The 27281-nt window shown below is 31.7% G+C and overlaps 3 protein-coding genes across 6 annotated transcripts; 1 reads left to right on the forward strand and 2 right to left on the reverse strand.

Moving 5' to 3' along the window:
* Positions 1 to 2065: 2065 nt before the first annotated feature.
* LOC113849255 (DEAD-box ATP-dependent RNA helicase 13) lies at positions 2066 to 11821 on the reverse strand. Of its 3 annotated transcripts, none has more exons than XM_027479019.1 (15): positions 11607 to 11821; positions 11127 to 11390; positions 10791 to 10972; positions 10502 to 10696; positions 9295 to 9471; positions 8433 to 8821; positions 7909 to 8089; positions 5379 to 5501; positions 5192 to 5308; positions 4821 to 4925; positions 4301 to 4441; positions 4138 to 4203; positions 3378 to 3536; positions 2652 to 2733; positions 2066 to 2548 (listed from the first exon to the last, which is right to left on the reverse strand). In XM_027479019.1, the coding sequence occupies exons 1-15, from the start codon at positions 11800 to 11802 to the stop codon at positions 2493 to 2495; spliced, it is 2433 nt and encodes an 810-aa protein (XP_027334820.1). In that variant the 5' UTR covers positions 11803 to 11821; the 3' UTR covers positions 2066 to 2492. The 3 variants fall into 3 exon arrangements, with proteins under 3 accessions (XP_027334820.1, XP_027334821.1, XP_027334823.1); XM_027479020.1 differs by having other exon boundaries at positions 2073 to 2548; positions 10791 to 10966; XM_027479022.1 differs by lacking the exons at positions 2066 to 2548; positions 2652 to 2733 and adding an exon at positions 3957 to 4006 and having other exon boundaries at positions 3453 to 3536.
* A 5558-nt stretch (positions 11822 to 17379) lies between these two features.
* Positions 17380 to 17860, forward strand: LOC113851531 (auxin-responsive protein SAUR76-like). The gene has a single exon (XM_027482040.1). It carries the CDS (start codon positions 17469 to 17471, stop codon positions 17847 to 17849), a length of 381 nt encoding a protein of 126 aa, XP_027337841.1. The 5' UTR covers positions 17380 to 17468; the 3' UTR covers positions 17850 to 17860.
* Positions 17861 to 19584: 1724 nt separating this feature from the next.
* Positions 19585 to 26431, reverse strand: LOC113848959 (DEAD-box ATP-dependent RNA helicase 10). 2 transcript variants are annotated; one of them, XM_027478416.1, is made up of 14 exons: positions 26279 to 26429; positions 25856 to 26005; positions 25436 to 25565; positions 25234 to 25303; positions 24958 to 25020; positions 23561 to 23635; positions 22982 to 23101; positions 22523 to 22564; positions 21920 to 21994; positions 21061 to 21207; positions 20747 to 20884; positions 20420 to 20531; positions 20249 to 20337; positions 19585 to 19823 (listed from the first exon to the last, which is right to left on the reverse strand). In XM_027478416.1, the coding sequence occupies exons 2-14, from the start codon at positions 25989 to 25991 to the stop codon at positions 19701 to 19703; spliced, it is 1320 nt and encodes a 439-aa protein (XP_027334217.1). In that variant the 5' UTR covers positions 25992 to 26005; positions 26279 to 26429; the 3' UTR covers positions 19585 to 19700. The 2 variants fall into 2 exon arrangements, with proteins under 2 accessions (XP_027334217.1, XP_027334218.1); XM_027478417.1 differs by having other exon boundaries at positions 19701 to 19823; positions 25856 to 26000; positions 26279 to 26431.
* Between the last annotated feature and the right edge of the window lie 850 nt (positions 26432 to 27281).

The following is a 27281-nucleotide window of genomic DNA, read 5'->3' on the forward strand; positions in this document are numbered from 1 at the left end:
CAATAACCACAAATCTATGAACAAAAACTAACGATTACTGTGTATTAGTTTCCTAAAGGTGATAATAATATAATATACTATGTTAATATGTCGATCACTCTCTCTTTTCAACTTGGAAATAGTTTTAAGTTCCTTCTTGATAACCTTTCTCAAGTCTTGAGCCAAAAACAAAGTTGTGCTCTTCTTTTTCACCGTGATATTTCCTGTTAACTTTGTATAGACAATCCATAGTTTAATTTCCAAGCTATGAGGTTAAGAATATGCCATTTCCACATTAAATGGCCCACAACAATCCTCTTTCTTGCACTCATCACTTGTCACAAACAGCTCCCAAATAAATCATTAAACTACTATATAATAATTGATATTAGAATACATTCCACATAACTTATTTAAGTGCGGGTCAAAATTCGGTAACGGAATAAACCCTTTTTACTTTACATAATTAAGAGAATTGCAATGCATAGAACAGAAGGTTCTGCCTGAAATCAAAGGATTTGATTCCATCAGCACAAATGATGGTTCTTCTAAAATTTGGAGCCAAATCTGCATGTTTCGTTCTCTCAGAACTTTCAGCTCATTCAATCAGTGGGCATCAATTCCAGTTAATACACTTGCATAAGTATTTTTTATCATAGCATAATACAATTAGAATACCTTGTGGAATTTTTAATTATACGTTACAAAAACTGGACCAGCCTATTATGTTGACCTATTTAGATCCCTTTTAGTTTCGAACTATTAAAAGACTTCTTGAAATTTAAGGAACTTATATCCACACCCAGGTTGAGTAAATATATCTAAGATATATTTATTGATTCAAATTAATATAAAAAAATTTCTCTTGTCAAAGAAAACCTTTTTGTTTGTTACTATAAGATAGAAAAATCACAACATAAAAACTGTATTTGGTTGAAGTATTTTAGTTCACCAAAGAATATATTGTAATTTATATCGTTAACTCATGGAATAGGTCCAATGTTACAATAATATTGTTTTTTAAAAAAACATTGTAATAATATAATTTGAATATATGAAATTTTTCTCAGTAAAAATATCAGTGCAAATGATCCACACCTATGCTACGATACATACTTAGAATGGCGGACTTGAGCCTAAATATTTATCCTCCATTTGGTCGGTAGACAGAAAGCGAGGATGGGGAAAAAATTTAATTTAAATTGAAGAGAAAATAGTAGAAGGAAAGCTTTAAACTTTGGCTTCAAAAAGTTATACTTTTATTTTCTTTAATTTTCTTTTAAACCGAAAAAAAAAACACGCATCGTTGATTTGGTTTTCCTTTTAATCCAAATGGATCATAAAGGTACAGATGAATGATAATAACATAAATTACCATTTCCATTTACAACAATAGTATAGTTTATTTCTTGTTTCAAGCCAAGAAAAATAAATGTTTATATGGGTGTGCCTTTTGATATTTTTAAATATTTATTATTACTTTTATTTAGTAATTTTTTTAAAGTGTTCATTTTTTTTTCTCTTATAACCATATTAATAATAAAGATATTTTACATAAGAAAAATCTTAAATAATAGAGTAACGATAAATATACGAGAATAGTAGACCATGATCCTAAATCCAAGTTTTTATCATAATAATTAAAGGCAACAATTCCTTGACAGATTGTAAAATCTCACTCCAGTGAAGCAGTTGACAATCTTGGATTATTAAGGACTTCTCTGGTTTGACAAAATAAGCTTTGTTTTTTATACAGCATTTGCCAATTACAAAACAAGACTCCTAAAATAAAAAATTGAACACATTTTATTCTATAATTTTATAATTATTTATTTAAAAATTAATATTAATCAGTGTTCTAAAACACTAACTAAAATATATATATATATATATATATATATATATATATATATTGAAAATTATTAATACATTATCATCGGGATTTCTAGTGAAAGGCTTATTTCAAACCTATATTCTCTTTTCAGGAGTCCGATACACATTTTACTTTATAACATTTCCATGCATGCTCTTTATTTGAGTGGGAACAACTACCATGACATCACTGATTATTTGATTCCATAAGAGAGAAGCTAAATAAACTCGTTGCTAGTCTTTCTTCCCAACAAATCACTGATCCATATTTGTTATTCAGAACATTTAAAATTGGCTAAATATAAAGTAAGGCGACTGAGCAAAATTCCAAACAATAATCCCACGAGAAAGTCTAGTCTCTGCTGCAGCAATCTGGCCAATGTGAATCTAGAAACACTGCATTCTTCAAACATGACTATTACATGATAATTATCAAAGATGATAATGGGGCTCCTACGATAAACTCAATCATATCCACTACTCGATACAGGATCTTGTATGTGATACATTCATCCACAAATTCAAAGGTCCAAAACTAAGCAGGAGAAACTACAGACGCTGCTTTAAAAATTTCAGCAACATATAACAAAATTTTGGTTGTGCAAAACTTTACCTTAATGTCTCACTGATGTATACAATTCTTATTCATTCTCATGTTTTAGCTTTCTCTTCTGCTTTCTACGCTGATCACGCAAACCTGGAACAGCATACCAGTGTTTTAGTTTTTGTAACCAACTAGAAGCGCAAATAATAAATTAAAGAATAAGGAAGAAAACGATATATTAAGACTAAAAGCTTACGTTTCTTCTCCTCTTTTCTCTTTCTTTTCAAATTATCTATATTTCTCTGTTTTCCTTTCATATCCTTGACATCCATTCGCACCTGTGAGAAAAGAGGCAAAAGGAAAAACAATACGAACAAAACATAAGTTCAATCTTAAAGCAAGGTGAATATTACCCTTCTACTAAACAGAATTTCCTAATATTTCTGCCACAAGAAACTAGATTATACTTTTTTTAAAAATAAATAGGAGTTTAATTTTGATCTACTAACAATATAATTGTTTTTATACACTATCATCAAATTATATGCTACCACGTCACCCATAGAGTTCGATCAGATAGTAGTTACCAAAGTTAAGCTATTTTAATGATGTATAGGGCAATACATAGATGATAGTGTAAAAATTCTACATCAACATATGATAAAAAATTAAATCATATAACACATATAGCTATCATTTTTCCTATAATCAAGAAGTTAACCCAAAAACACTTTCAATATCCAAGAGTATGAAATGAAAGGCCAAATAAAGAAAATAAGATGGAAGGAAAAAAGAGGAAGAAGAACAATGCAATTTTAGCAATGCTCTTTTTCTGAAGAAAATATGACATTTACAACATCAGGACATAATTTATATATCAGGCAAGGCAAACCTCATGTCGGAAGTCTGAACCTTTGTTGACCATGACACGATTCACAAAGTAAAAAAATGCCAGAATATGAAAAAAGGTGAAACTTTATACCTCTTCACCAGCATTTCGTAGTGCCTGAAGTGCTTCCACACAATCTTGACCAATCACAACCAATTTTCCTTTTTTGCCCAGTCCTGAACCTTGGTGACCACTTAATTTTTGCCTTGCTAATTGTTGCAGTTGTTCCTGCATGAGGGGTGTGACACCAGCCTGAAAGAGAGTAAGTATTACATTAGAAATTTGTCCCCAAACGTTAAGGTAAAAAATAAAAGATGAAAGGAAAAGAAACAATGAAAAAACATGCTCCCAATAATGTCTATCCAATCAATTTTTAAACATTAAGGCATTACATTACCATCTTGACATTTATCAGTTAGCATGACACTATTGAGGCATTATCCAACAGGAAAATACCAAAAATCCTTTCTTCGCTGAGAAGAAAATATTAAGCTTATCCTGGTAGCATATACAGATCTAACAAATAGATTACCAATTACGATTGATTTTATAGTAGAAAATGGAAAACATATGGCCACACTCTGGTGGGATGATAGAATTGTTAGCACCTAGAAGTACTACAGCCAGCTCACCCCAAGATCTCACTTTGAAATGACGGAAACAAAGGCATGCACATTAAATTGATATACTTGTGCTCTATGTGCTGCTTGTCAATGACTATGCTACTTCCAAATAATATCATCAAAAAGTAGAATTATACTTTTGTAACAATGATCACTCTTGGTCAAAGGGCATGATGAAAGTAGTCAAGAGTAAGTGCCAGGGTGAAATAACAACATAATAAGGACAATACCCCTGCTAAATATCGATGCGAAAATGTTTTTGATTGTAACGGACGAGAAATCAGCACATTGAGCTCCTGCAATTTATAAAATTTGAAAATTAAGTACTTTTGAAGGACTAAGAAATATTGGCTACACATCATTTCATTTTTTTTTAAAAAGAGAGTATCAAACCTCCTGCAATTTCTTCAATTGTCTAGAGCTGGCTTTCATTTGTTTATATTTGTTCATTTGTTCCTCCTCACTGTCATAATTTTCTGTAACTAGTTCCACTGAGTTAGCATTCCGATCAAACCATGTTTTCTCAGCCTTTTCCTACAATAAGAAAAATACAATTCATACATAGAAGTACACATCTGGTCAGAAATGGTTGAAGCATAAGATTCCTGACAAGGTAAAAAAAACATAGACAAGGCTATAACCTACAACCATTAGAGACTACCAAATCAAGAATCATTGAATAGAGAAACTGTCAGAAAGGAAGTAATAAAGCAAAACATAAATTTAACTTTTTAACCTGAAAAGTAAGGGCATACAAGAATATCTATCAGGTTGGGTAATTAAATTCAAAACAATCTTAAATCATATATACAAAAATGACAAATTCCAAGCTCACTTGATTCATTTAAGTTAACATGGTTGCATGAATAAATTCCAGAAGCTTAACAGTATGAATTCAGCTGAATCAGTATACCTGGGAATCCTTCCTTGTTATTTTGTCTATTTGACGTGCAAGAGACAATCGTTTTAGGACCTCTGGCATGTATGAGTTCTCTAAAGGAAACCGCTGAAAGGTATCCTGCATAAACAACCAAGAGAAAATACAGAAAGGTAAATTAATTATTTTGGTCTAGATGAAGCAGCATGGATTAGTGACTTATTTTTTTTAAAGTAAAAGATGTTTAGTTTACTCCATTTTCTTCAAAAACATATCTTAACCAATTCTTATTAACCAGCTTGAGTCAGAGAGAAAAAAAAAATAGCAACAAAGTACAACTTTAATATCTCTGATATAAATGCTTAAATTTAAACCCAAAAAAAAAAAATACCGTTCCAAGAACACACCTTAGAAAATGACTTGCACAATGAAGCAAACTTTGACGTATCTCTTGGTGAGATTAAAGCAATACTACAACCTTCAGCAGAAGCTCTGGCTGTTCTTCCACTTCTATGAACATAAACCTAAAAATAAAAAACAAGTTTCAGATGTAATATACAAAAATATATAGATTAAAGAATTAAGGTAGCAAACCTCTGCTGAATGTGGAAGTTGATAGTGGACAACAGTTCTAACACCAGGAATATCAAGACCCCTGGCAGCAACATCTGTAGCAACAAGTATGTCATTTTCATTTTCACGAAAGCGATCAATGGCCTACATCAAACAAGGGAGGAAAACAAAAACAAAATGATTAGGGAAATAAAATGCAATATTTGATGAAATTAATAGATGACTCAGGAATAAAATACTATAGTTAATCACAATTTCAAGGATCTGAGCTCCATGCCATATGAAAGGAGAGACAAATTAGACCCACACATTGCTCATGGATGGGCAGTACACTTTTAAAGTTCAGTATCTAGGTTCACTTTATTTTATAAAAAAAATATACATATATTATTAGGCGAAAAAGTTGAGATCATTAGTTGAGCATAAGAAATCCTCAAAATAAGAGTTTGGACTCTAGATTCTTCAGTTTGGTTACTTTCCTTCTTGTCAATTCTTATTACCACTAGCCACTACCCTGATTATCAAAGATTCCCTCTGGGTAAACTGAGTTGAAAATCAAAGCTCTTAAGTCTTTTTTTTTTTTCCTTTTTCTGAGAGCGATTTTGACTACCATCGTAATTTAGCCAGATCGGGTGGGATCGCCATGCTAGAACATAAAACTGGTAAGGACGGACGATCTCACATGTTTTCTAACCCAATAACCCGCGACCCGGTTTGCTTGAAACCCTAAAATTGATTTTGTTCTGCAATCCCTAGACCGTTCCTTTGATCTTTGATTTCGTTCCTATGCTCTGCGATCCCTATAGCTTGCATTCTAATGACAAAATCTGCTCTCACGACTCTGCTCTGTGTGGGCAACTCTGCTCTGCACCGGCGACTTGTCATAGCGGAACGTTTTACTGTAACGACCATCGCAGCTATATTTGTAGCCATCAACAGTGCCGCTGGAGCAAAAGTTGTCGACTTTTCCTTTCTATCCCCAGAATGAGGCAGATTTTAGGGTTTCTTAAGGGTAAAAAAGATTTTTTACCTTTTAAAAACAATATAACTTTCCCTTTTTGCCCTTAAAATGATTCTGTTTTAAATTTTTTTAAGGATAAAATAGTCTTTCCATCATATTACATTACCTAATCTATCTTTTCTTTCTCTTCTTTGTCTCTGTTTTTAATGGGCATGTGTCCCTAATTTTGTTTTGAGTTAAGGGTGGTTTCCTTCCCTCATTTTTCTTTGTTTATCTTCCTTTATTTTTATACATTATAGTATTTTATATACATTTATCTAATTTTGTAAGATCTTACGATTCGTGTTACGATTCTACGAGTTACCATCTTACACCCCTCCTCTGATCTTACATAGAATCTCGATTTTGACTACCATGCTAATGACCCAGTGCAAGTAGTAGGCCTCACATTGCCCTTTCACTTGATGAATGTGTTATGCGTTGATCAACATGAGAATCTATTGGACACTTGTTCAAGAACACTAAAAGACAATAAATTTCTTATGGAATATGTTTGGGTCTTTATCAAGCCTTGGGCATGGCCTACTTTGGAAGGGTTTCCAACAGTTAGTTACAAAGCCATGGTGTCAAGGAGACCAAATTCTGTGATGTTTAGCACACTCTACAGTCCTTTGGTACATTTAATTGGAGTAGAATAAATGCATCTTTAAAGATGCCTTACCGCCACTCAACTTTTGCAGATGCTCCACAAATAAAACAAATCAACCAATGATCACATACAATGTTATATACTATGGAGAAATAAAGTCAAACATGATGACTGAAAGGTTAACTATATTATCCCATAGACCTTTAAGCACAGCAAAGAAAACAGAACTTGAAAAAAGCAAGCCAAAGAGAGGTTCTGTGTCATGCTCATAGCAGTGCCAATTGTGGGAAATCACTGCTATCTCAACCACTATTCTACCATTTCAAAAACCTTAATTTTCTGCCGAAATTTTTGGTGTTGCACAGCGATTACACTGCCCAACCACAAACATATCACTTCTCCTGTTTGACAAAGACCCATCTTTGTCTGAAGACATTTCTGGTATGGTACAGCATTTTCCAGCCATTTCCCAGTAAAGATATCACTGTTCTAGTCAACCCGTAAGCTGTAAAGCAATGGCTTCAGCCACTCAGCCATAGGGAACACCAAGCACTGGTTCCATCACTGTATAGGTATCTTACGTGATTTCTTGACATTTATTGTTATCGATGTGCATTTAGTTCTCAAATTCTCATCTTTGATCATTAATTATGAATGTCTTCCATATTAGGTGTATTTATATTTTTCAGCAGATTTGTGTGCATGCGTGGAATATAATTTATGATATTTGTAACTTAAAACTTCAAAATAGTGGTCATCCCGCTATCCACTGTAGTGTTAGGGGTTGGCTTTTCCATGCCATCATTTGAGATTGACTACTATGATACCAAGACTAGATAGACTCTGCTCTAATACCATATTCCAAACCAACTACCCTAAAAGCTTAAACTATAAAGTCACACACCAACAGTTTTATATTTTATTTCTAACAGGAAGCAAACCTTCAAACGTGCACGCTGCTGCATTTGGGCATGAAGAGTCCAAACATTGATGCCAAGAATGCGCAGTATGGAAGAAATATGCCGTAAAGCTGCAATTGATGTACAGAAAACTATTGTGCGGCCATGTCCATGGACAGTCAAAATATAATACAAATAGGCATCTTTATCTTCTTCCCTGCATCTGCATCCAATAACAAATAATGTGGCATCAACAAACAAAAATTACATCTCATGTCATACTAAACATTAATTATGGATACTGAGTATGAGAGACTTCCAAGTTGAAAAGATTATAAAAGGGGCTATGAAGAAATTTAGCAAAAGCTCTCAACAATAAACTAGAACTCTATTAGCACAAGGAGGAATTGATAGTACGTGGCCTAGGGTATATAATGAAACACAATAGTAGGCATAAGTAAATAAGTACCAAATTCACATATAAACTACACAATGATTCCACCACTAAAGAAATATAAGCATTTTCTAAAACTTGAGTTCCAGAGATTAGATATGACTTTACATACTCAATAAATGATTCCTCAAGCTTAGCTGCTAATATTGATGGATTAGTAAGATCAATAATTGCAGCATTGGATCTCATTCCTGCTCGCTCAGAAAGAGTTTCAATAGAATTCAATCCATCTGCCGATGATTGCTTCTGTTGTATTGAACCACGCTTTAGCTTCTTGCGAAAATCAGCAGACAGCGCAACAGTTGCAGAAAAAACAAGAGTTTGCCTTTTTTTTCTTTGGTAACTAGAAACTGTAACACAATTTTGTGCATATTGAGATTTATCTTCAGTGGAGATGTTGGACATGGGAAGCATGTCAATTATAGACTGCAACTCCTTAAAATGACCATTTTGTACCATTCGATCAGCCTCATCAAGTACAAAGAAAGACAATGAATGTAACTGCAAATCAACATGGCTGTGTCAAAAATGCTCTGAATGAAAACAATATGTCAAGTCTATGCATTGAACTCCAACTTATATTATTACCTGCTGTATCAATTTAATAAACATAGGCAAAATGATATCAGACATTACCCAGTATGCATTGCCTTTTCTTTAACCAATATAATATTTAGATAGGAATAGGCAATATATCACTCTTGCAATAAAATAAGTCTTTTGATCAGGGCTTTAGGATCAAGAATTGCCAAGAGCCCATTATTTAGGTGCTTCTTGTCTTCTTCACCATTCATATTTTTCTTCTATTTACTTCTGCAGATAAGAGAGCTACTAATTATACTCCCAGTTTTCCACTATGTTTTCCCCCTTGTCAATTATCTAATGAATTATAATTCACCAGAATAATAATTTAATCTGAAAGAATATATATTCAGTGATACTCATACTTCATAATGCATAGCATTAGCAATTACCTCAACTAGATGTTTCTCTCCACCTGACATAAGTTCCCATAACCTCCCTGGAGTGCCAACCACAATCTCAGGCCTTGCTTTTAAAAGTCTCTCCTGCTTTTCTGCTAAAATTCCCCCAACTATAGGGGTCACCCTAACATTAATATTCTTGGCTATAGCTTTCAGATGATCAGTGACCTGAAAAGGCAATCACAGCACCAAATAATAAAAAATGACCCAGAAAGCATGTTAAATATAAAGATTTTCATATTATATTTTAATTAGATTCCAAAGGTTGACATGTCAGCACAGCTTATTTCTATGTTCAACAGTAGATCCACATGAAACAACATCAGTACAGCAGTGCCAGCGAGCATAAGTACAAAATACCATATGCAATGACAATAATCTACAAATATTATAAAAGAACAACTAATTAAGGAAACTAAAATTAGCACAACCAACCAACAGACTGACAATATCAAGCATATGACATTGGTTACTTCACAAAACTGCATATAAAGTTTTAGCATACTTCTCTTCATTGAGATCACGAAGAAATTGATGCAAAAACCTCCTTCATGCTGAATGTTTTCAGCATTATTTAACTTATTTCAGTTAGAATGCTTTAAAAAAACCAGTCAATTGTTTTCAATGCTGAAACTGCTCATTGTTAGCATTCATTTCAGTTTTCAAACAACCTTTGAAGTCCTGAATCCAACCAAATATCATTTTTAGAAACCAGATCTTTTTAGTGGCCCACATTTTAATATGATTAGAAAAGTCTCCCACCTGTTACTACAAGTGTTCTTGGTGTCTAACCTATTATTCATTGACTGAAACCATATTCCATAGAGTAGAAATACTGGTTTCCAGTAATCAGGAGGCACAATTTTGCTATGTTCTGTTAGAATAATCTTGTCCCATGGTCCCACCCATTGCAATAAAAACTTCAGAAATCTATTATCATGATATCATCCTCATAAAACTCTTGATTGTTGCAAGTAAACATGGAAGAAAATCCCACCCAAGTTACTCTCTCTAATGGGCAAGAATAGTGCCTAAATTAAACCATGTGAGAATCGTTTGTAACTACTGTAAAACAAAATGCACAACATAAAATTTCTCACTTCCCACCTTAGTTATATAAAACAAACATATATAAACATCATCATAATACTAAAGCAACTAACAGTAATGAAAATGAACAGAAAGCCTTGACAAGTACCTGAAGTGCAAGTTCTCTAGTGGGAGCAATAATAAGAGCCCTTAAAAGGCCTGTAGGAGCATACTTTTCAGGTTCGTCACCCCTTTCTTCAGTAATTTTTGCAGCCTTCTCTCTCTCCTCCAAAATGCGTTGCAAAATGGGCAAACCAAATGCAAGGGTTTTACCAGATCCAGTCTCAGCAGCCCCGACAACATCCTGACAAATGCAGACACAAGAATTCTCATTAAAGCTAATCCAGTAATCTTAGTATAAAAACCAACACAAGGCCTGAACAAGAGCTTCAAACAACCTTCCCTTGATGAGCAGCAGCTGGAATACAAGCCTTCTGTATCGGTGTTGGTTCCTTGAAGCCAAGCTTGCTTATTGCTTTCATTAGGAGAGGATGAAGCCTCAACTCGTTCCATGCATAAAATTCAGTTTCATCGATGTCCTCTTCCCCAATATCATCACCCTTCACATCAGTATCTAAACCTAGAAGCAGATATGCCAACACGAGCATAACAATTATTAGCATACCACAAACAATTCACATTTCAGGAATTTACACAAACGCGAGCATGCTAACACATATACATACACATAATTTGAAATTAATTAATTTAAGTAAAATTAAACACGCAATTACCTGCATCTAACTTCTCAACTTTCTGGTTTTCACCAGCATCCTTCTTTTTCTTCTTCTTCTTCTTCTTTTTCTTCTCTTTTAATTCCATACTCTCATCCAACTGCGCTTCGGCCACATCACTACAAACACCATCAACTCCATCTTGTTGCTTTTTCTTCACATTTCCGTCCTCTTTAGACTTCTTCTTCTTCCTCTTGTCATCTTCAGGTTGAGGAATATTCAAACCATATTCAGCCTCATCAATCTCCTCGAGCGAAAGAAAACCTGCATCCACAACACGAACAAAATAAAATAAAAGCAAAAAGATAAATCTTAAACCCTAGAACTTGAAGCAACACGTTTCTTCATAAGGCCACCAATGCAAACAAAATCCTTCAGGTAAAAATGCTGAGTTCTCAAGTTTATTCAATAAAAATAAAATGTAATCAGATTCCAAAATATTTATAGCAATTAAAAAATAAGTATGTTATACGAACGAACCTCCTTCGAGTTCGTTGGAGCCAATGAACAAGGAGAAGGTGTCGTCGTCGTCGTTGTCGTGTTGAGGAAGAGCGGGGTTCCATGGAAGCAAGTTGAGACGGTCGAGTTCAGGATCACGCGGTGCTACGGCTCGTTTCCTCTTTGGCTTTCTCTGTGAAGAGGCTGTTGCTGCAACTCCTACTTCTGCTTCTTCCATGGCCAACGGCACCGCCAAGTTCACCGTTTCTCTGAGTGTTTTTATTGTAGTTTTTTTTTTTTCATGGTTTTGGTCTTTCATTGTGGGCTGAAAAAAACAGCACAACAATCCACTACATATTTTGGGCCTAGTCATCCAAAGCTATTGTTTTGGACCCTTTTTATTCTTTGTGAGCAAGTGTTAAGTCTCTAACTTTTGGGTCACTCCTTAATAAAACAAAATACATATTTTGGGTCACTGTATGTCATGCTGCTTTTGATCAACCGAAGAACCTTCCATGGAAGCAAAAATATTAAAATAATATGGTACTGTTTGCAAAATGGTCTAGAAATAATTATAGAAAAAGAAAAAGTTGGTTTTGAATATGAGATTACTTACAAAAAAGAAGTGAGTTTGACCCAAAAAAAAAAAAAAGCTGCTATTTTGAACTTATTTTTCTAGAGAGTCTTCTAACTCACTCTATTTTCGTTGGTCCAGTTTATTACCTTAAAATTGTGTTTCAAGGAGTTTTATTTCTGTTTTTCTTTTTCTTTTTTTTTGTATATAGGAGGAGGAGGATTAGCATTTGCTTTACATCTAGCCTTGATATTCTTTCTATGCATCTTGACTCTATTATACGAGCCACTAATTGAGAACACGAGGTTTTACTTACTAAATAAGATTATTTTGAGAGTAATTAATTCTTAACATATTTTTATAAAAATAATAGAACAATCACATGAAAATAGAAAACATAAATTATATTAAAATATGATAAACAACTAGTTAACACATAAGATTCACTATAGTCTGCGTTTAAAGATTTATTTACTCATAATTATAAACAAATTCAAAATAATAACATAAATTCAATATTCATAGTAACCCTTTATTACAAAATAATCTAGTAAGAATTAAAACTCCTAATGGCTCCTAGAGGGGGAAGAGAGAATTTCCTAGTGATTAAGCATCAAAAGTATCTCAGTTCTTTCACGTCAAGGAGCTCAAGATATTCACAATTTGTTGTTAAGGTTCAAGCTTAATAAGGTGATTAAAGGTATGATAAATCTGCCAAAGTACAGTCATACTTATAATAGCATGAGTGTGCTAATACCTGCATGGTTGTGAAAATTTTTTGCTCAGACATGTTAGTAATTTTATAAGGACTTTAAGTGTGCTGAATTGTTAATTAGCACGAGTGTGCACATATTTTCACAAACATGCTTCACTAAACTTTCAAAATTTGCACAAATTTTTTTTTAACGTTTTCAATATTGTTTCTTTTCATCAAAATAGACTTTCCTAATACAAATCTCTTCAATTAAAACTATTCTTTGTTTTGAAACTCATGTGAGATTCTATTTTACTAATCATGCTTAAAAACACAGAAAAGTAGATGAAAATAAAGATTATAAGCTAATAAATAATTAGATGTGTTAAAGTGAGTCAACTCATCTTATCCTATTTTAGAAAATAGATTATATTTTTTATTCAACTCATTTAACAGTGGGTTAGTGAGCTAGTGGACCAACTCATCAAAGACTAAAATAAAAAATAAAAAATTAGTGGGCCAATAAATTAAAAATTATAAAAATTAATAAAAACTTAAAAAATTAATTTATATTATTAAAAAATTAATATTTAATTAATAAATCATTATTTTATTTTTTGAAGTTAAAAATAGGTCCTAAAGACCAATCCATCCTGACCCTGCCATTGACCCACATTTCGACATGTTAAAATGAGGCATTAGGCGAGTTGATGAGTAAAAAATATTCAACTTAATTTGACACACTTATAAATGACCAAAAGCTTTACTTAATTTTCTATAAATAATTTAGCAGAATGAAAATTTATCAACAATCAAAGTTTTAATTGAAAAACTAAGTCATATTGTTAGTGTTGAATAGGATTCAAAAACTTTAAAGATTTGCATTGTTAGATGGAAAGGGAGAATTATGATAATGAGGAACTATTGTGGAGGAGAAAAGGAACTAGTTGTGCTTGAGACTGTTGATAAAGTTCTTTTTGTAGGAGTGAATTATTGGCATTTCAACCATAACTAAGAAGCTATTGCAAGCTATAAGTTAAAGTTATGGCACAGTGTCTCCATCAATCAACCATAACAACGGCACGTGTATCCCTTATCTATTGTTACTAACTGTTGAGAATATCATCAAAAATAAAGTTTGGCTCCTTAACTGAGTGTTAGATTATTGCTTTCATTTGATTGAAAAATATGACCAAGTAAACAAATTGATCTAGATTGCAATAATTTTGCTACAAAAGAATGAATGTCACAATGTCCATGTCCAAATGTCGATGAGTGTATGTACTACATAGCAATACATATATGCCAACATGCAGATCATATATACCATCCTCACACAGTGCTTGTCTGTGGTTTTGCATGTTCAAGATTCATGGAATCGGATCATGTGGAAGAGGTTTGGCTTGTAGACAAATTGTCTACGTGCATAGCTTTTGTCACTTTGCAACATGTTGCAGTCATTTGTCTAGTTTCCCTTCCTGTACCTGGGAACACAGTTCATGTTTTACTGAAATAGTGTTTAATTTTGTAGGCTCTATAAATATTATAATTATTTAATCTTTTGTTTTGAAAATGTTATAATTTAATGTTTGTAAAAAGATTATATGATTTCTCAGTTATTCTTTCATCTATTAAGTGTTTTTCTTTAATCTATTTAGTCCCTTTAAATATCATAAATTTTTTTATTTGATTCATTATTCCTAAGATACACCTAAACTTGATAAGGAAAACAAATGAAAAACTGAGAGGAAGTATGTGGAAAAAGAAAAAAAATATACATAAAAGGATTAAATTGTAATTTTAAAAATAAAAGATTAAATAAGAAATTTAAAATATTTAAAAGAGCGATGAAAAGCATATTTAAAACTTAAAACACGCTAACTTCAATTCATTTAAGTAGTGTGGAACACAAGGCACTAGAAAGTTCGTATGCAAGTTTTTAAACTCAAAGTTTTGCATTGTCCTTAATTACTGAAAAATAATTACCATAGAACATGTTTCTTTTAATCACTTGCATAGATAACCGTCAAATAACATTGCCGTTTGGACATGTTTAAAAAGAAATTAGAAAAAGGAAAATCACCTGAAAAATACTGATTTAAATTAAGATTTAGAAAAAAAAAGTTGTGCAACTTGAGTAAGGTAATTACTAAAGAATAATGACTAAATCTCCAAAAATATCAATTAAATATTAAATTGAGCAAATATTATTATTCAACTTGTTTCCAAAATATATTTCCCATAAACGCTATGAAATTAATTCTTGATCCGCTGCTTGTCAAACCATAGCTGACTCAGTATCTACTAGATTTCAGATGTGAAAACTCAACTATTTTGGCTCTATTCTGCAGTGTTTGTAAATTTCCTCCCTCATGAATCTTTTTCTCTGTGTCATCCACAAATTCTTTGGTTATGTGAGACTTACCTGGCAACTATATCTTTAGCCACCTAATTAATATTGCAATTTGCATATATTTTGCTAATAGTATATTAGGAAAAGTATCCTTTCATATATCACTAATTAATTTCTAAAGTGTGAAACTTTGTCCATTATTATTTCTTACCAGTTGACCCGGACCTTGCATTTCACTTCAAATATTTGAATTGCATATATTCCAATGCCATACATATTAATGTCAAATGAAGTCAATTGTTACACATTTTCAGAGGACCACAAAGGGAGTGGTACCTATTTGATTGACATTCAAAGACTGTGCGCCATAATCGGTAGGGAAGAAAATGAAGATATCTTAACTTGGTTCAAAGTTGAAGTTACTGGCTGAGCTTTTATGTCCTCAGAATAGAGATCATTCAATCCATTTCTGTATACTGATATGAACAACTTGTATAGGTAACTGTTTGTAGAGTTTAAATATGTAAACTTCTAATAAATTTTAGCACCTACGGTAAAAAAAATATGGAAAATTGATTAAGTGATTTGGATATATGCAAAGAAAATACTAAAAATGTTAAATAAGAGAGCAGATGACATGATTTTAAGTTTAGTAAAGATTAGAGGAAGACTAAACTCAATTACATCGGGTGATTTGTATAATTTTTAGTGAGATAAAACTTAATTGTTATAATAAATTTTAGCACAAGGTAACGAACGATACTTAACAGCACAATGAAAACGTTTAAACTGATTTTCCTTTTTCACTGCAATTAACCCATTCTTAATGTTTGAAATCTTAAAAACTGTCAAAAAGGAACAAGGTGAGATGTTTTGGGGACAAACAGTTGTGTGCACAACCTTAAGCATCAGCCACAAGACAAAGCACCTAGTCAAGGTTCCATTCCTGTGGGACATCAACCCCATGACACATATTGAGTGGCCCCTTTTTTCCTATTTTTAACGAAACCATATAGATATTTATAGCAGAGAAATAAAGTATCTTTTTGATGTAACACATTTCACATACACGTCAGAATAGTGGCTCTTCTTATCTTAAATGTTATCTTGAATTATTAGCCTTGTCAAGCAAGGCTCTTATCAGTTTGTACATAGCAACAATGAAGTCAACCATGTAAGTGATAAGAACTTAATAAATAACTGTTCCTTGTATCCCTCAAAAAAGGACTAGGTTCTGAGAAAAGTGTAACAAACCTGTTTGGAAAACGTTTGCAAAAACTAGTCATGTATAGGAAAATGAAAAAGACAGTACCATACAACTTGTACAATGTACAACTTTTCTATTTCAACTGATAGTGGAATTCAGAATCTCTAAAGCTCGTCATAGTTCTATTTAAATTGTGCCTTAATATGTTTGGCACTTGGTTTTATTAGGAAAATTGGTGCTCTTTCAACACAGCAACCGTGCTATTGGATTAAGCATCTTTTACATTTTCTAGTTTGGCAAATTTAGCAAAAACTAAAATTACTGAAGAGTGAGTGATGTAAGAAAAATAATAATTTTTTAATCTATTTAAACAAAGATTCTATCTATTGCCACTCTGATGTGTCTATTATCACTCATTTAAATACCATTTTCTCTTGCTTATAATAACCATAGTATTAGTAAAGATATTTTATGTAAAAATTTATTAAACTGGAGTGACAATAAACACATGGGAGTAACAAAAGACAATCCCTTAGACAAAATATTACGCCTTTTGCTTGACTATAAAATCATAAACATTCGAATAACTTTGCACATTTCCCTTCTTTTATCTAAGACTTGACATGCTTCATTTTTATTTTTTTTGTTTTAATTCAAGTTCTTTCTTTTTGGGTGGCATGGGCATTCGGAGTGGGACCAAAGTCCTTGGCCAGAAGTAGATGGCTTCAGAAAAACAATGGGCTAGTTACTTGGGTGCCTGATCAGTGAAAGGAGCTTCTGTTGTGTGTGTCTGTTGTGCATGTTAAGTAAAAACTACTAACCAAAAGATGACTTGTTTGTGTCACTAAAATGTTTGATTGCAAACTGAACCCACACTTATAGCACCCCAATACAATGACTTTGCACCCTCCTTCCTCACTCTCTTTAAAAACACAATACACTTTATTGTAAGTACATTTTAATCTTATTTGTTCTTCTTTGTGTTCATCCATTGCTACTTCCTTATCAACCCTCTCTTTATCCCTATCCCTCAAAAAATCTTAATTACTCCCCGCCCCCCTAAGAAAAAAGAAAGCATGAAGAAGATCAATGTAATACTCCGCAAGTGCAAGAGCTTGTCTAAGCAACTAGGAAGATCTTCATCATATAGTAGCCTGAGGTCCAAATCTGCTAAGGAAGACTTATGGGCAGGACATGGAATGCAAGATGAAGAAAATTGTGAAACTATATTTGTTGGCAGCACAAGGAAACAGTATATGATCAGCTCCAAGTATCTGAATCATCCACTTCTTAAAGCTTTGATCAACAAGTCAAAGCAAAAGGGCAGTGATGAAAGTGTTTTGGTGGTTAACTGTGAGGTGGTTCTCTTTGATCATCTATTGTGGATGTTAGAGAACGCAGATCCTAAGTTTGGTTATGACTCTTTCGAAGAATTGGCTGAACTCTATGTGTTTTAAGAGTAATTTTAGAGTGCAAATTGCAAGCGCCTAATGTGTGTAAATTATATATGTTGGGTTGTGCATGCATGTTGCAGAATGTTATTATTGGCAGTCATTTTGTTTCCTTTATATTACTTCATCTTTATTGTGCATGAAATGGTTCTGCAACTGCACCGCTGATTTCTTTTCTTAACTTATCTGGGTTTTCAGGAGCCATATGCTTGATCAATGCCATGAAATTGTTGGTTTGGGCGATTGGCATGGTACATGACTTTAAGGGTGCCTTTGATGTATATTGGTGGGATAATATTACAAGAGAACGAGTCATAGGAAAATATTTTTGCAATAAGTCATCAAATTGGTGCGTAAATCAACAATTATTAGTCATTTTAATTCTTGAATTTATGAAAAAAAGCAAAATCTGTCCTTAAATTTAGCAATTATTAATTATCTGAATCCACAATAAAAGGATTTGCCAATCTGATTCCTGACTTTTAAAATATTTAATCATTTTGATACATAACTTTGATGTGTATCGGTGAATTTGAATTTTTTGCATTAATACCTTTTTGAAAGAACTCAGACAATTTATGGAAATAAATTATGACTCAGGCTCTTTTGAATTTGTTTCAATAAATTTATTGATTTAAGTTATTAACATAAATTAATTTTAGTTTCTCTTATTAAAATTTTCGTTAAATTCGTGATATATGTCATTATTTAAAAAGAACTTATTGAATAAAGATTTAAATAAAAAAAATACTCTTAATCAATTCGGTCCTAATGTTAGAGATTAAATTCAGGGAGCAAAATAGAAATGGTTACCAAATTTATAGACTAAATTTATTAATTTTTGTAATATTAAGGATTAATTTCACCAATGATGCCAATTTTATAAACTAAATTGATTGATAGATATCAAAGTTGAAGGTTAAATTTATTTTTATATATTATCAAGATTAAATTAAGTAGTACTAATAATTTTAAATCTAATTTGATATATTACTACAATTGTTTATAGTGTGAGATGTTTGAAGAACAATAGATAGGATTTTAAAAAGAATTGCATTATTTACTGTCAAGGGAAGAGCTAAGAAAATTTTGTTGAAGGAGCCAAATACAAAGACAATTTTAAAAAAATAAAAAATATTAAACTTAATAAATTATCAAAAGAACTATAATGTTTTACTTCGTTATAAAATGTAAATTAAAATCTATAAAACTGCAAAGTGACTCAGAATAACTCACCATGATTTAGACTCAATGCATTAATAATTGATTCTAATTAAATTATTAACATCTTTCCTGAATCTTGATGTAAAGAATTTATTACTCATTTTTTTGGAATGAAAATGTAATAGAATTAAAAATAATGTAAAAAGTTAAAAATCGAAAAACTATAGAGTTAGACCTAGAAGAATGTTTTAAATAAAATGGTAATATCTAATAACTTAAAAAAAATATTAATATTCTTTTGATAACCAAAGCTTCCTGCATCAATACACAACCGCCTCACTATACTACAAGGTAAAGATATATGGAGGTGTAATCTACACTTCTGATACGACCGTTTCCAAGAGTGCAACTAAGAATTTCCATTTTTTTAACACCTATCTTTGGACAAAAATATTAAATACACACTATTAAATATTAACAAAAAAATTATTGAATCATTTTTATTATTTTAAGATAACAACTTTTTATTTTTAATAAAAAATATTTTATTTTTAACCTCTTTTAACATATATCCCACTGATTTATGATGTTCAATAGACAGGGAAAAATATTTTGATTCAAATTGCCCAAAATTTATCTTTGTCAAATTTTGACTGCATATTACAAAGGATGACTAACTCAACTGCATTGATCTCATCTTCTCCTAAACTTCTTAGATGATTTTCCATTCTTGAGACCTAAGTACTTGTCCACATCCTCCTCTTCAAAATCTCCTTCGCCCCTCCGTTTCTTCTTCCCTCCAGTCTCCTTCATTTTCTACACAAACAAATAATTATAGGAACACTTGAGTACTTCCTCATAATTAATTTAAAGCACATAAACATTGGTTGATTTCAAATCCTTTATCATCATTTATAATTTACTAATTCCAGGAATATAATCACGGCGCACACATCTTTACGTACTCATACAAAATTAACTCCTTTCTACCACACAATTGCTTGCTATCAAAACTAAATAATACAGGAAAATTCATCATCATATTATTTATAATCAATGAAAACTAAATTCAACCGGTGCAGGCGCATAAAAAGGGCCATCAGAACTTAAACTTCCAACAAAATTCCCATCTTAATTTTTGTTATTTTTAAAAAGAAATGTACAGAAAAATAGTATAAAAACGACCCAAAAAAGAAGAAAAAATAGTATATAATGTAACTAAACTAAATAGAAAATCTTACCGATAAGGCTAATCTTTTGGCCTCACCAACACGCTCTTCCAAAAGCAGAACTTCCTCTTCTTGTGCAGGATAATCTGGTAGCTTCTTACCTGAAGTGTACTTGAATTTGTTAATTAATAAGAAACTTTTGTTACTTATAAAATCTCAAAGCAAATACAGAGCATATGCTACCTATGAGCTTCTCTATTTGAATGTACCACTCCAGCTCATATTGATTCACAAGAGAAATGGCAACCCCAGAGCGCCCCGCACGAGCAGTCCTTCCCACACGATGTATATAATCCTGTAGCTCACAAGAACAGAAATCTAAAACGTCCATCTCTTCCCAAAATTTCAGGTCTTGTGTTAATAATATAGGTGTATCGTGTCATTCATGTATTACCTTGAAAACAAACTTGTATAATTACATGAAGGGGCTAACTGTGAACTTTTGATTAACCATTAAGTATGATTAAACATATGAATGAAAGTACAAAAGAAATGCATATCACATCTTACTTTGGAGTTCGTGGGAATGTCATAGTTAATCACCACATCTACAGTTGGAATATCCAGTCCTCTACTGGCTACGTCAGTGCAAAGGAGAATATTGCACTCCCCAGATTTAAACTTATTCAAGGCTCCAAGCCTCTTTGACTGTCAAAAAGATTATTACAATGCAAGTTAACAATGCTTCCTTGGCACACCAATAAATAACAGAAAAAAGATAACAAAGACAACCACCCCTTCCATCTCAGAATCCCCTTCCATAATAAGGAAAGAAAAGCTGAGAACAAATTATAACCATAACACAAGATCTGTAGTACAATTACCTGGCTCATATGACCATTAATTGGGATGGCTTTTAAACCAAGATTCCTAAGGATCAAAGCTAGAAGCCGAGTTGCATCACAAGTACGAGTGAACACCATTGACGTACTTCCAGCCATTTCAGTGAGAATGTAGACAAGGTAGCAATCCTATGAGAGAAACACCCATAATTAATGAACACAATCATCACAAGCATAAAAGATAATAGACATGATCCACAAAAACCAAGATGAATGAATTTATATTAATTTTACTCCAAATAGCCAATTTATTAAAGTCATTAGAAACAGACTGGGCAAAAATTCATTTCCAAAAACTAGCACAAGGGAAAAGTATTACTCAAGTCTTATATGGTGAATTCTAACCATATGCATAATTAATGCCGGACATCTTAATTCCATACAAACATTTTCTCAGTGCTTTCTAGTCTCTATCTAAAATCATAATCTTTTATGATATTTTACTAAATAACATACTTTTAGCTTCCTAAATCTATAGCACAGCAAAGAATTAATTCATAGTCGAAGTTTGTCCTAGCTAAATGATTGTGCATTCTAGTCTAGTACATTGCAAGCAGCAGATAAATTTTGAAGGAAAATGATGCCAACTTAAGAAACTTCAAACGAAGCCATGCAATTATGAAATTTCACTTATACTATATCTTTGGCAACGTTGCTGAATATAAGTGTGAAAATTCTCTTATACTAAATCAAATAACTTCTTCCACAATGAATATTTAGTAGTCTTTATGCAGCCTCCATTGGGGCAAAAACCATGAGTATTAAGAAATTCAATGTAAAATTGATAACAATTTTTTTTTTTTGAAACACAACATTTTGTTGAACATCAGAGAAAAGAAACCTTGTGTTTGGCAGGCAAGAAGCGATACTGCTGCTTCAGTGTGTCAACAGTCGAATACTTAGATGCTGCTTCAATCTAAATCCAATAAAACAAACTGTGATTAACATCAGGACTAAAAAACTTATACATGTGGGTAAATAACACTCCTCCTCCATAGAGAGATGCTTAAATTACATTGTCTTCACTACTAATTTTAACTACCACACTCCCTTCCCTTAAGAGACAAAATGTCCTATATTTTAATCCATTTTATTGTAAACAAACCTCAGCAGGGGCAAGCAACTGTGAACAACATTCCCAAAGACATTTTCCCTTTTTGAGCAACTTCCTGAGTTGCCAGAAACTTCATCTTCTACAACCCCAAAGTTGATAGTAAGGGTTCAAAATTAGCTATCACTAATACCAAAAATTACAGAGAGAGAATTTGTCCTTAAGAAGCTTGTTTACAATCAAATCAACTAAAGTGTAAAATATTAACTTCTCAAGTGAAGGGAGTGTAATTTTTTAAAATATAGGGCGACACAAACTAATTTAAGCATCTCTCAAGAGAGTGAGACTAATTTACTTAATATATAAACATATTTGCAAATATTACAGATGTACCTTCACAGGATTTCTTAAACAAACCCTCTGAAGCTTCTGGACCTGCAAAGGTGAAAGTGAACCTTGCTCTATTAGCAACAAGAATTTAAAAATACTTGTCAACAATCAAGTATCAGCAGCATATAAGCATCCCAAAGAAACCATTTTGTTCAATTTCATTTCCATCATAACACCCTTAATTGAGAAAATTCATAACATAACAAAATATAATACATTAGGTCAAAAATACATGATTAAATGCTTTTGAGAATCTATTAAAAAATTATATATCTCCAACCAGAATTTATGTTAAATCCCAAGAAGCTTCCCTACATCTAACAGGGTTCCAATCTCAGAATATGGAAAGAAAAAGCTTCACTTGCATATTATTTGGTCAATTCATGCCAAGGGGAAAAAGATTAAAATTTTTAATTAATATATTTTCTAACTGTGCAATATTTTATAAATTTACATATATACCTTCTTAGTCATCGTAGCAGAAAACAGAAATGTCCTCCGCTCATGAGGAATCATTTGTAAAATCTCATTCAGTGATTCTTCGAAGTCCTCATTCAACAACCTATCTGCCTCATCTAACACCTGCTCAAAATCAAGAGCAATCAAGTTAGTCCAGCTGTATGTATGACACAGAAATGAGGACAAGAATATGAAATAGAGGAATAGAGCAGAAAATTGTAGCTTTCAGCTGATAAATATGCTAAAATATAGATGGAAAAATCTAAGGATAGAAAGGAATAAAAGTACTAAAGCCATAGGGCAAGTATTTTCTCTGTCTTGAGGTCTTGGATTGTTGGTGTAAATATAGGGATGCCCTCCATTTCTTGTAAATACATTGAATTCTAAAATACATAATTTCATTTAAAAAAAAACAGTATTTATAACCATTAGAAGCATTCACCTATATTCACAGGGGAAAAAAACAGAAATTAAGAATAAAGCATTCACCCATATTCATTCACCAAAACCAAATATATGAATATTCAAATCTTTTATGATGCAGATACAAATATCAATATATATATAATGTAGAAATCATACCAAGTATTTTAATCTACTTAGAGAAAATCCTTTCGTGTTTTTTAAGTGGTCCAAAACACGTCCAGGTGTCCCGACCTGCAAGAGTATGAATTCAACATAAACAATAAATAAATATTAAACAAAATACAGAACTGATGAAATGAGAAGCCAAAAAAATTGTGAAAAACTAAAGGCAGCACTAAATCCAAAAGCACAATCTGAGTCTTATGCATGCAGATTCTGCATAAGTTTAGCTTTCTCTTGTCAATTGAATAATTGTTTGCATCATTAAAGTGCAATTTCATAGTTTAGAAGCAGTACACATGCTTAACACTGAAATCAATCATTAAATCTATTCAGTTTCACGATAAGAAGCAAGTTGAATTCCAAGACATACACAAAAAAGAAAAAGAACAGTCCAACAAAAGACATAGGGACTCCTACATTATACAGGTGTTGTACCCAAACTTTAAATTAAGTTTTTATGGGATGAAAATGACAAAATTGTGACCAGATTTCATTCAAGCAATTGATCAGGAGGAGGGAGGGAATGAATATTGAGTTAGTCTACTTATCAAGAGCATGCAAAGATTGGCTCATAAAAAATTAAATATGAAGCAAAAAATGAATGGAAGTCATTATTAGATGAAGAACGACACATAATATGAGAAAGATTTATAACTATTATGGGTTCCTGTAGTTACATTTATAATATTCCCTTGTGTTGTTTGAGCTTTGCCAATTGCAAGGGTGGGTGAAATCAGATTTAAAATTTGGTGTAAATATGGCTGGAAGCAAAACAAAAACAGAGGAAAAAATTGAAAAATGGAAAAAGGAAAAACAAATCATTGCCAAGACACAGAGAAACAATTTGGAATTCCAAGTAAATATGTTAAATGCTCATTGACTCGAATGTTATAATCCAACGAATCTCTTTTACATATAATTAGTAAACCTCCAGAGGTGGAATATCAACAAAATACCCCTATTTTCCATGATGAGGCTTGTTCTTTTAAGAAGTGAACCGGCCATAGCATCAAAGACTAACAACCTTGACTACAAAATACTATACATATCTCTCCAGGTATATGTGTCAAAGATAATAATTTAAGAAAATATGAAAAGTTGAAAACTGATCAATTAATCTCTGTGCAGGAGAAATCATATAATTATCACAATATTCATGAATAAGTTTTGATCTATAATGAGTTAAATAAGTCGTAATTAATTTAGAAATCAACAACAAATAGGAAGAATAGAATGCATTTCTTTAGTGAAACATGAGTGACATATTTTACACACATACTCAAGATTAAATCTTGGATGTTGGATCTTACTCAATTACCACCTACCTAACACTATATAAGTACAAGAAACAAATTAAATCAAAGCATGCTTACAGCAGCAGTAACACTTACAATAATATGAGGTTGCTTTGCTATCTTGATAGATTGTTGTACCATGTCAATTCCTCCAACAAGCTACAGAAAAAAGGAAAAGATGTCAATCAAATAGATTGTTTAATATGCATGTAATGAATACAACTTCCTAATCACCATATAATAAGATAAGTATCATTCTGGAAAGAGTCTCACGGGGGAAAACAAAACAAACTCAAAGGTATGAAGTACAGAGGAAGCAATGAAATTCATACATAACAAATCATATAAGAAATAAAAAAGATAGCAACTCACCACAGCACACTTGACACCAATTTCAGAACCTAGAGCTTCAAACTGCTCAGCAATTTGAATAGCAAGTTCTCTGAATCAATTTAAAGGTGAAAAACAGAACAAATAAACTTGTTATATATATCAGCCTGAACAATTGCGTTCAAGAAAATTTGAATTACATGAAAATCAAATCCATTATCAGGTATCAAAGTATCATTCATACCTTGTGGGTGACAAGACACAAGCAAAGAAATCTTTTGGGCGTGGAGCTTCTAAGAGGGCATGCAATATGGGAAGAGCAAAAGCTCCAGTCTTACCAGAACCAGTTTGAGCAAGTCCTATCACATCTTTTCCTGCAAAACACAAACCACAAAGAATAAACAGCACTTTAATAGGGTGTGACCATCAATAATATTAAGCCACCCTCCAGAACCAAAGATAAGGGAAAATATAGTAATTGGAGGGACACTATTGAAAAAATATGCAATCAGCAAAAACAAGTATAAAAACTATAATATTGAAATAAAAAATATCATGTTCAAAATCCAATTATCATCAGCGTCATATGACTATCATTGTCACTTTGCATTTTACATTCAGAATTAAAACATCAACTATGAGATTGACTCTACAAAACACTAACCTTCCAGCGCAAGAGGAATGGCTTCTTTCTGTATCTTTAACGGATTTTTCCAACCCAACTTTTCACAAGCTTCCACCAATGGCTCAGATAAGCCCAAATCCTTGAATGTTTTGATGTCTTCATTCTCCTCCCCCATGCTTAGTTCCTAATCTGTGAGCAAATTTCAACACAATTTATACATGATACAAAAGGAATTCACCAAAATCCCCACTGAATAAACATATTATCCAAATGACCCTTATCACAAACTCGTGGAGGGTCCGTACCTAATAATAATAATAATAATAACGTAATTACAGCATTGAAACCAAATTAGTAAACGTTTACAAATCTCAAGTACACATCATGAAAGCAAGACATTGAATTTAAAATTTGAGTAAGATAATAGGAACAGAAAAGAATTGGAAATCAAAGTTTAGAAACCTGTAGCTCTGTGTCACAGAATCGAAATTTGACAAAGGAGTCGCAAGTGCAGAAGGTGGAGTCGATGGTTTGTGATCGGCGCTGAAGAAAGAGCAGTGCTAGGTTGAACTGAAAAAGGATGGCCGAGTGAAAAACGATGTCGTTTCTAGCTGAGGCACTCAGTGTTTTCCATAACGAGTTAAAAAGTACAATTTATAAACCCTAATTACCGACAACGGCATGCATGGATTAAAAAAATTATTTTAAATTTAATTATATATTGAATTTTAAATAACCCCTAAATTATTTTTAAAAAAATTATTTATTTATAAATTTAATTTGGTTAAAACAAGTTTTTATTATAAGTTTTACCTAATATTTTATATTAAATTAATTTAAAATTTAATTTTTAAAGTAAAAATAATTTTCAATATATTTATAAATTTAATTTTTAAAATAAAATTAATTCATCAGACATTATTATATTAAATTAATGTGTTCTAAAAAATTTAATAATTTTATTAATTATATTATATTTTATAAAATATTTGGAAAATATTTATTATTATTTTAATAAATATAGTCGATGATAATTGTTTAATTAAAATTTATAAAAGTAAATATTAATAATAATAAAATATTATATTATAATATTTTAAAAAAATTAAATATAAAAAATAATAATAAACGTAAATATTAATAATTAATATTTCTTATGTTATATTAACATTACAATGTAGTTAATTTTTAATAAATATTAAATGCTTGTAATCAATTACGTATATTATCTTATATATCAAACATGATAAATTACCAATTTTTTCATTTCTGGTGTATTATTTTCTAGTTCTCATTATTTTTTTAACTTTTTCTAACAAATTTATATATATTTTTATTAATTTTATCTATTATTATTATTATTTGATAAAAAGTCTAAACAGTATATTGTAAATCAAAAATGATTTATGATTGATATATAATTAAATATTTTATTATTTTTTTTTATCTTTGATTTTTATCATAA

Source organism: Abrus precatorius, unplaced genomic scaffold, assembly GCF_003935025.1.
Source record: "Abrus precatorius isolate BTA unplaced genomic scaffold, Abrus_2018 Scaffold9, whole genome shotgun sequence".
Classification (NCBI taxonomy): Eukaryota; Viridiplantae; Streptophyta; class Magnoliopsida; order Fabales; family Fabaceae; genus Abrus; species Abrus precatorius.

Coding starts and splice junctions, on each gene's coding strand:
- LOC113851531 (XM_027482040.1), top strand. CDS start 17,469: ATGAAGAAGATCAATGTAATACTCCGCAAGTGCAAGAGCTTGTCTAAG.
- LOC113849255 (XM_027479019.1), bottom strand. CDS start 11,802: ATGGAAGAAGCAGAAGTAGGAGTTGCAGCAACAGCCTCTTCACAGAGA. Junction 8,090..8,432: donor CTTGAGGAATCATTTATTGA/GTATGTAAAGTC, acceptor TATTGGATGCAG/ATGCAGGGAAGAAGATAAAG. Junction 4,204..4,300: donor AATTGAAGAAATTGCAGGAG/GTTTGATACTCT, acceptor TATAAATTGCAG/GAGCTCAATGTGCTGATTTC.
- LOC113848959 (XM_027478416.1), bottom strand. CDS start 25,991: ATGGGGGAGGAGAATGAAGACATCAAAACATTCAAGGATTTGGGCTTA. Junction 25,304..25,435: donor TGTGTCTTGTCACCCACAAG/GTATGAATGATA, acceptor AAATTGATTCAG/AGAACTTGCTATTCAAATTG. Junction 20,885..21,060: donor TTAATGGTCATATGAGCCAG/GTAATTGTACTA, acceptor TCTTTTTGACAG/TCAAAGAGGCTTGGAGCCTT.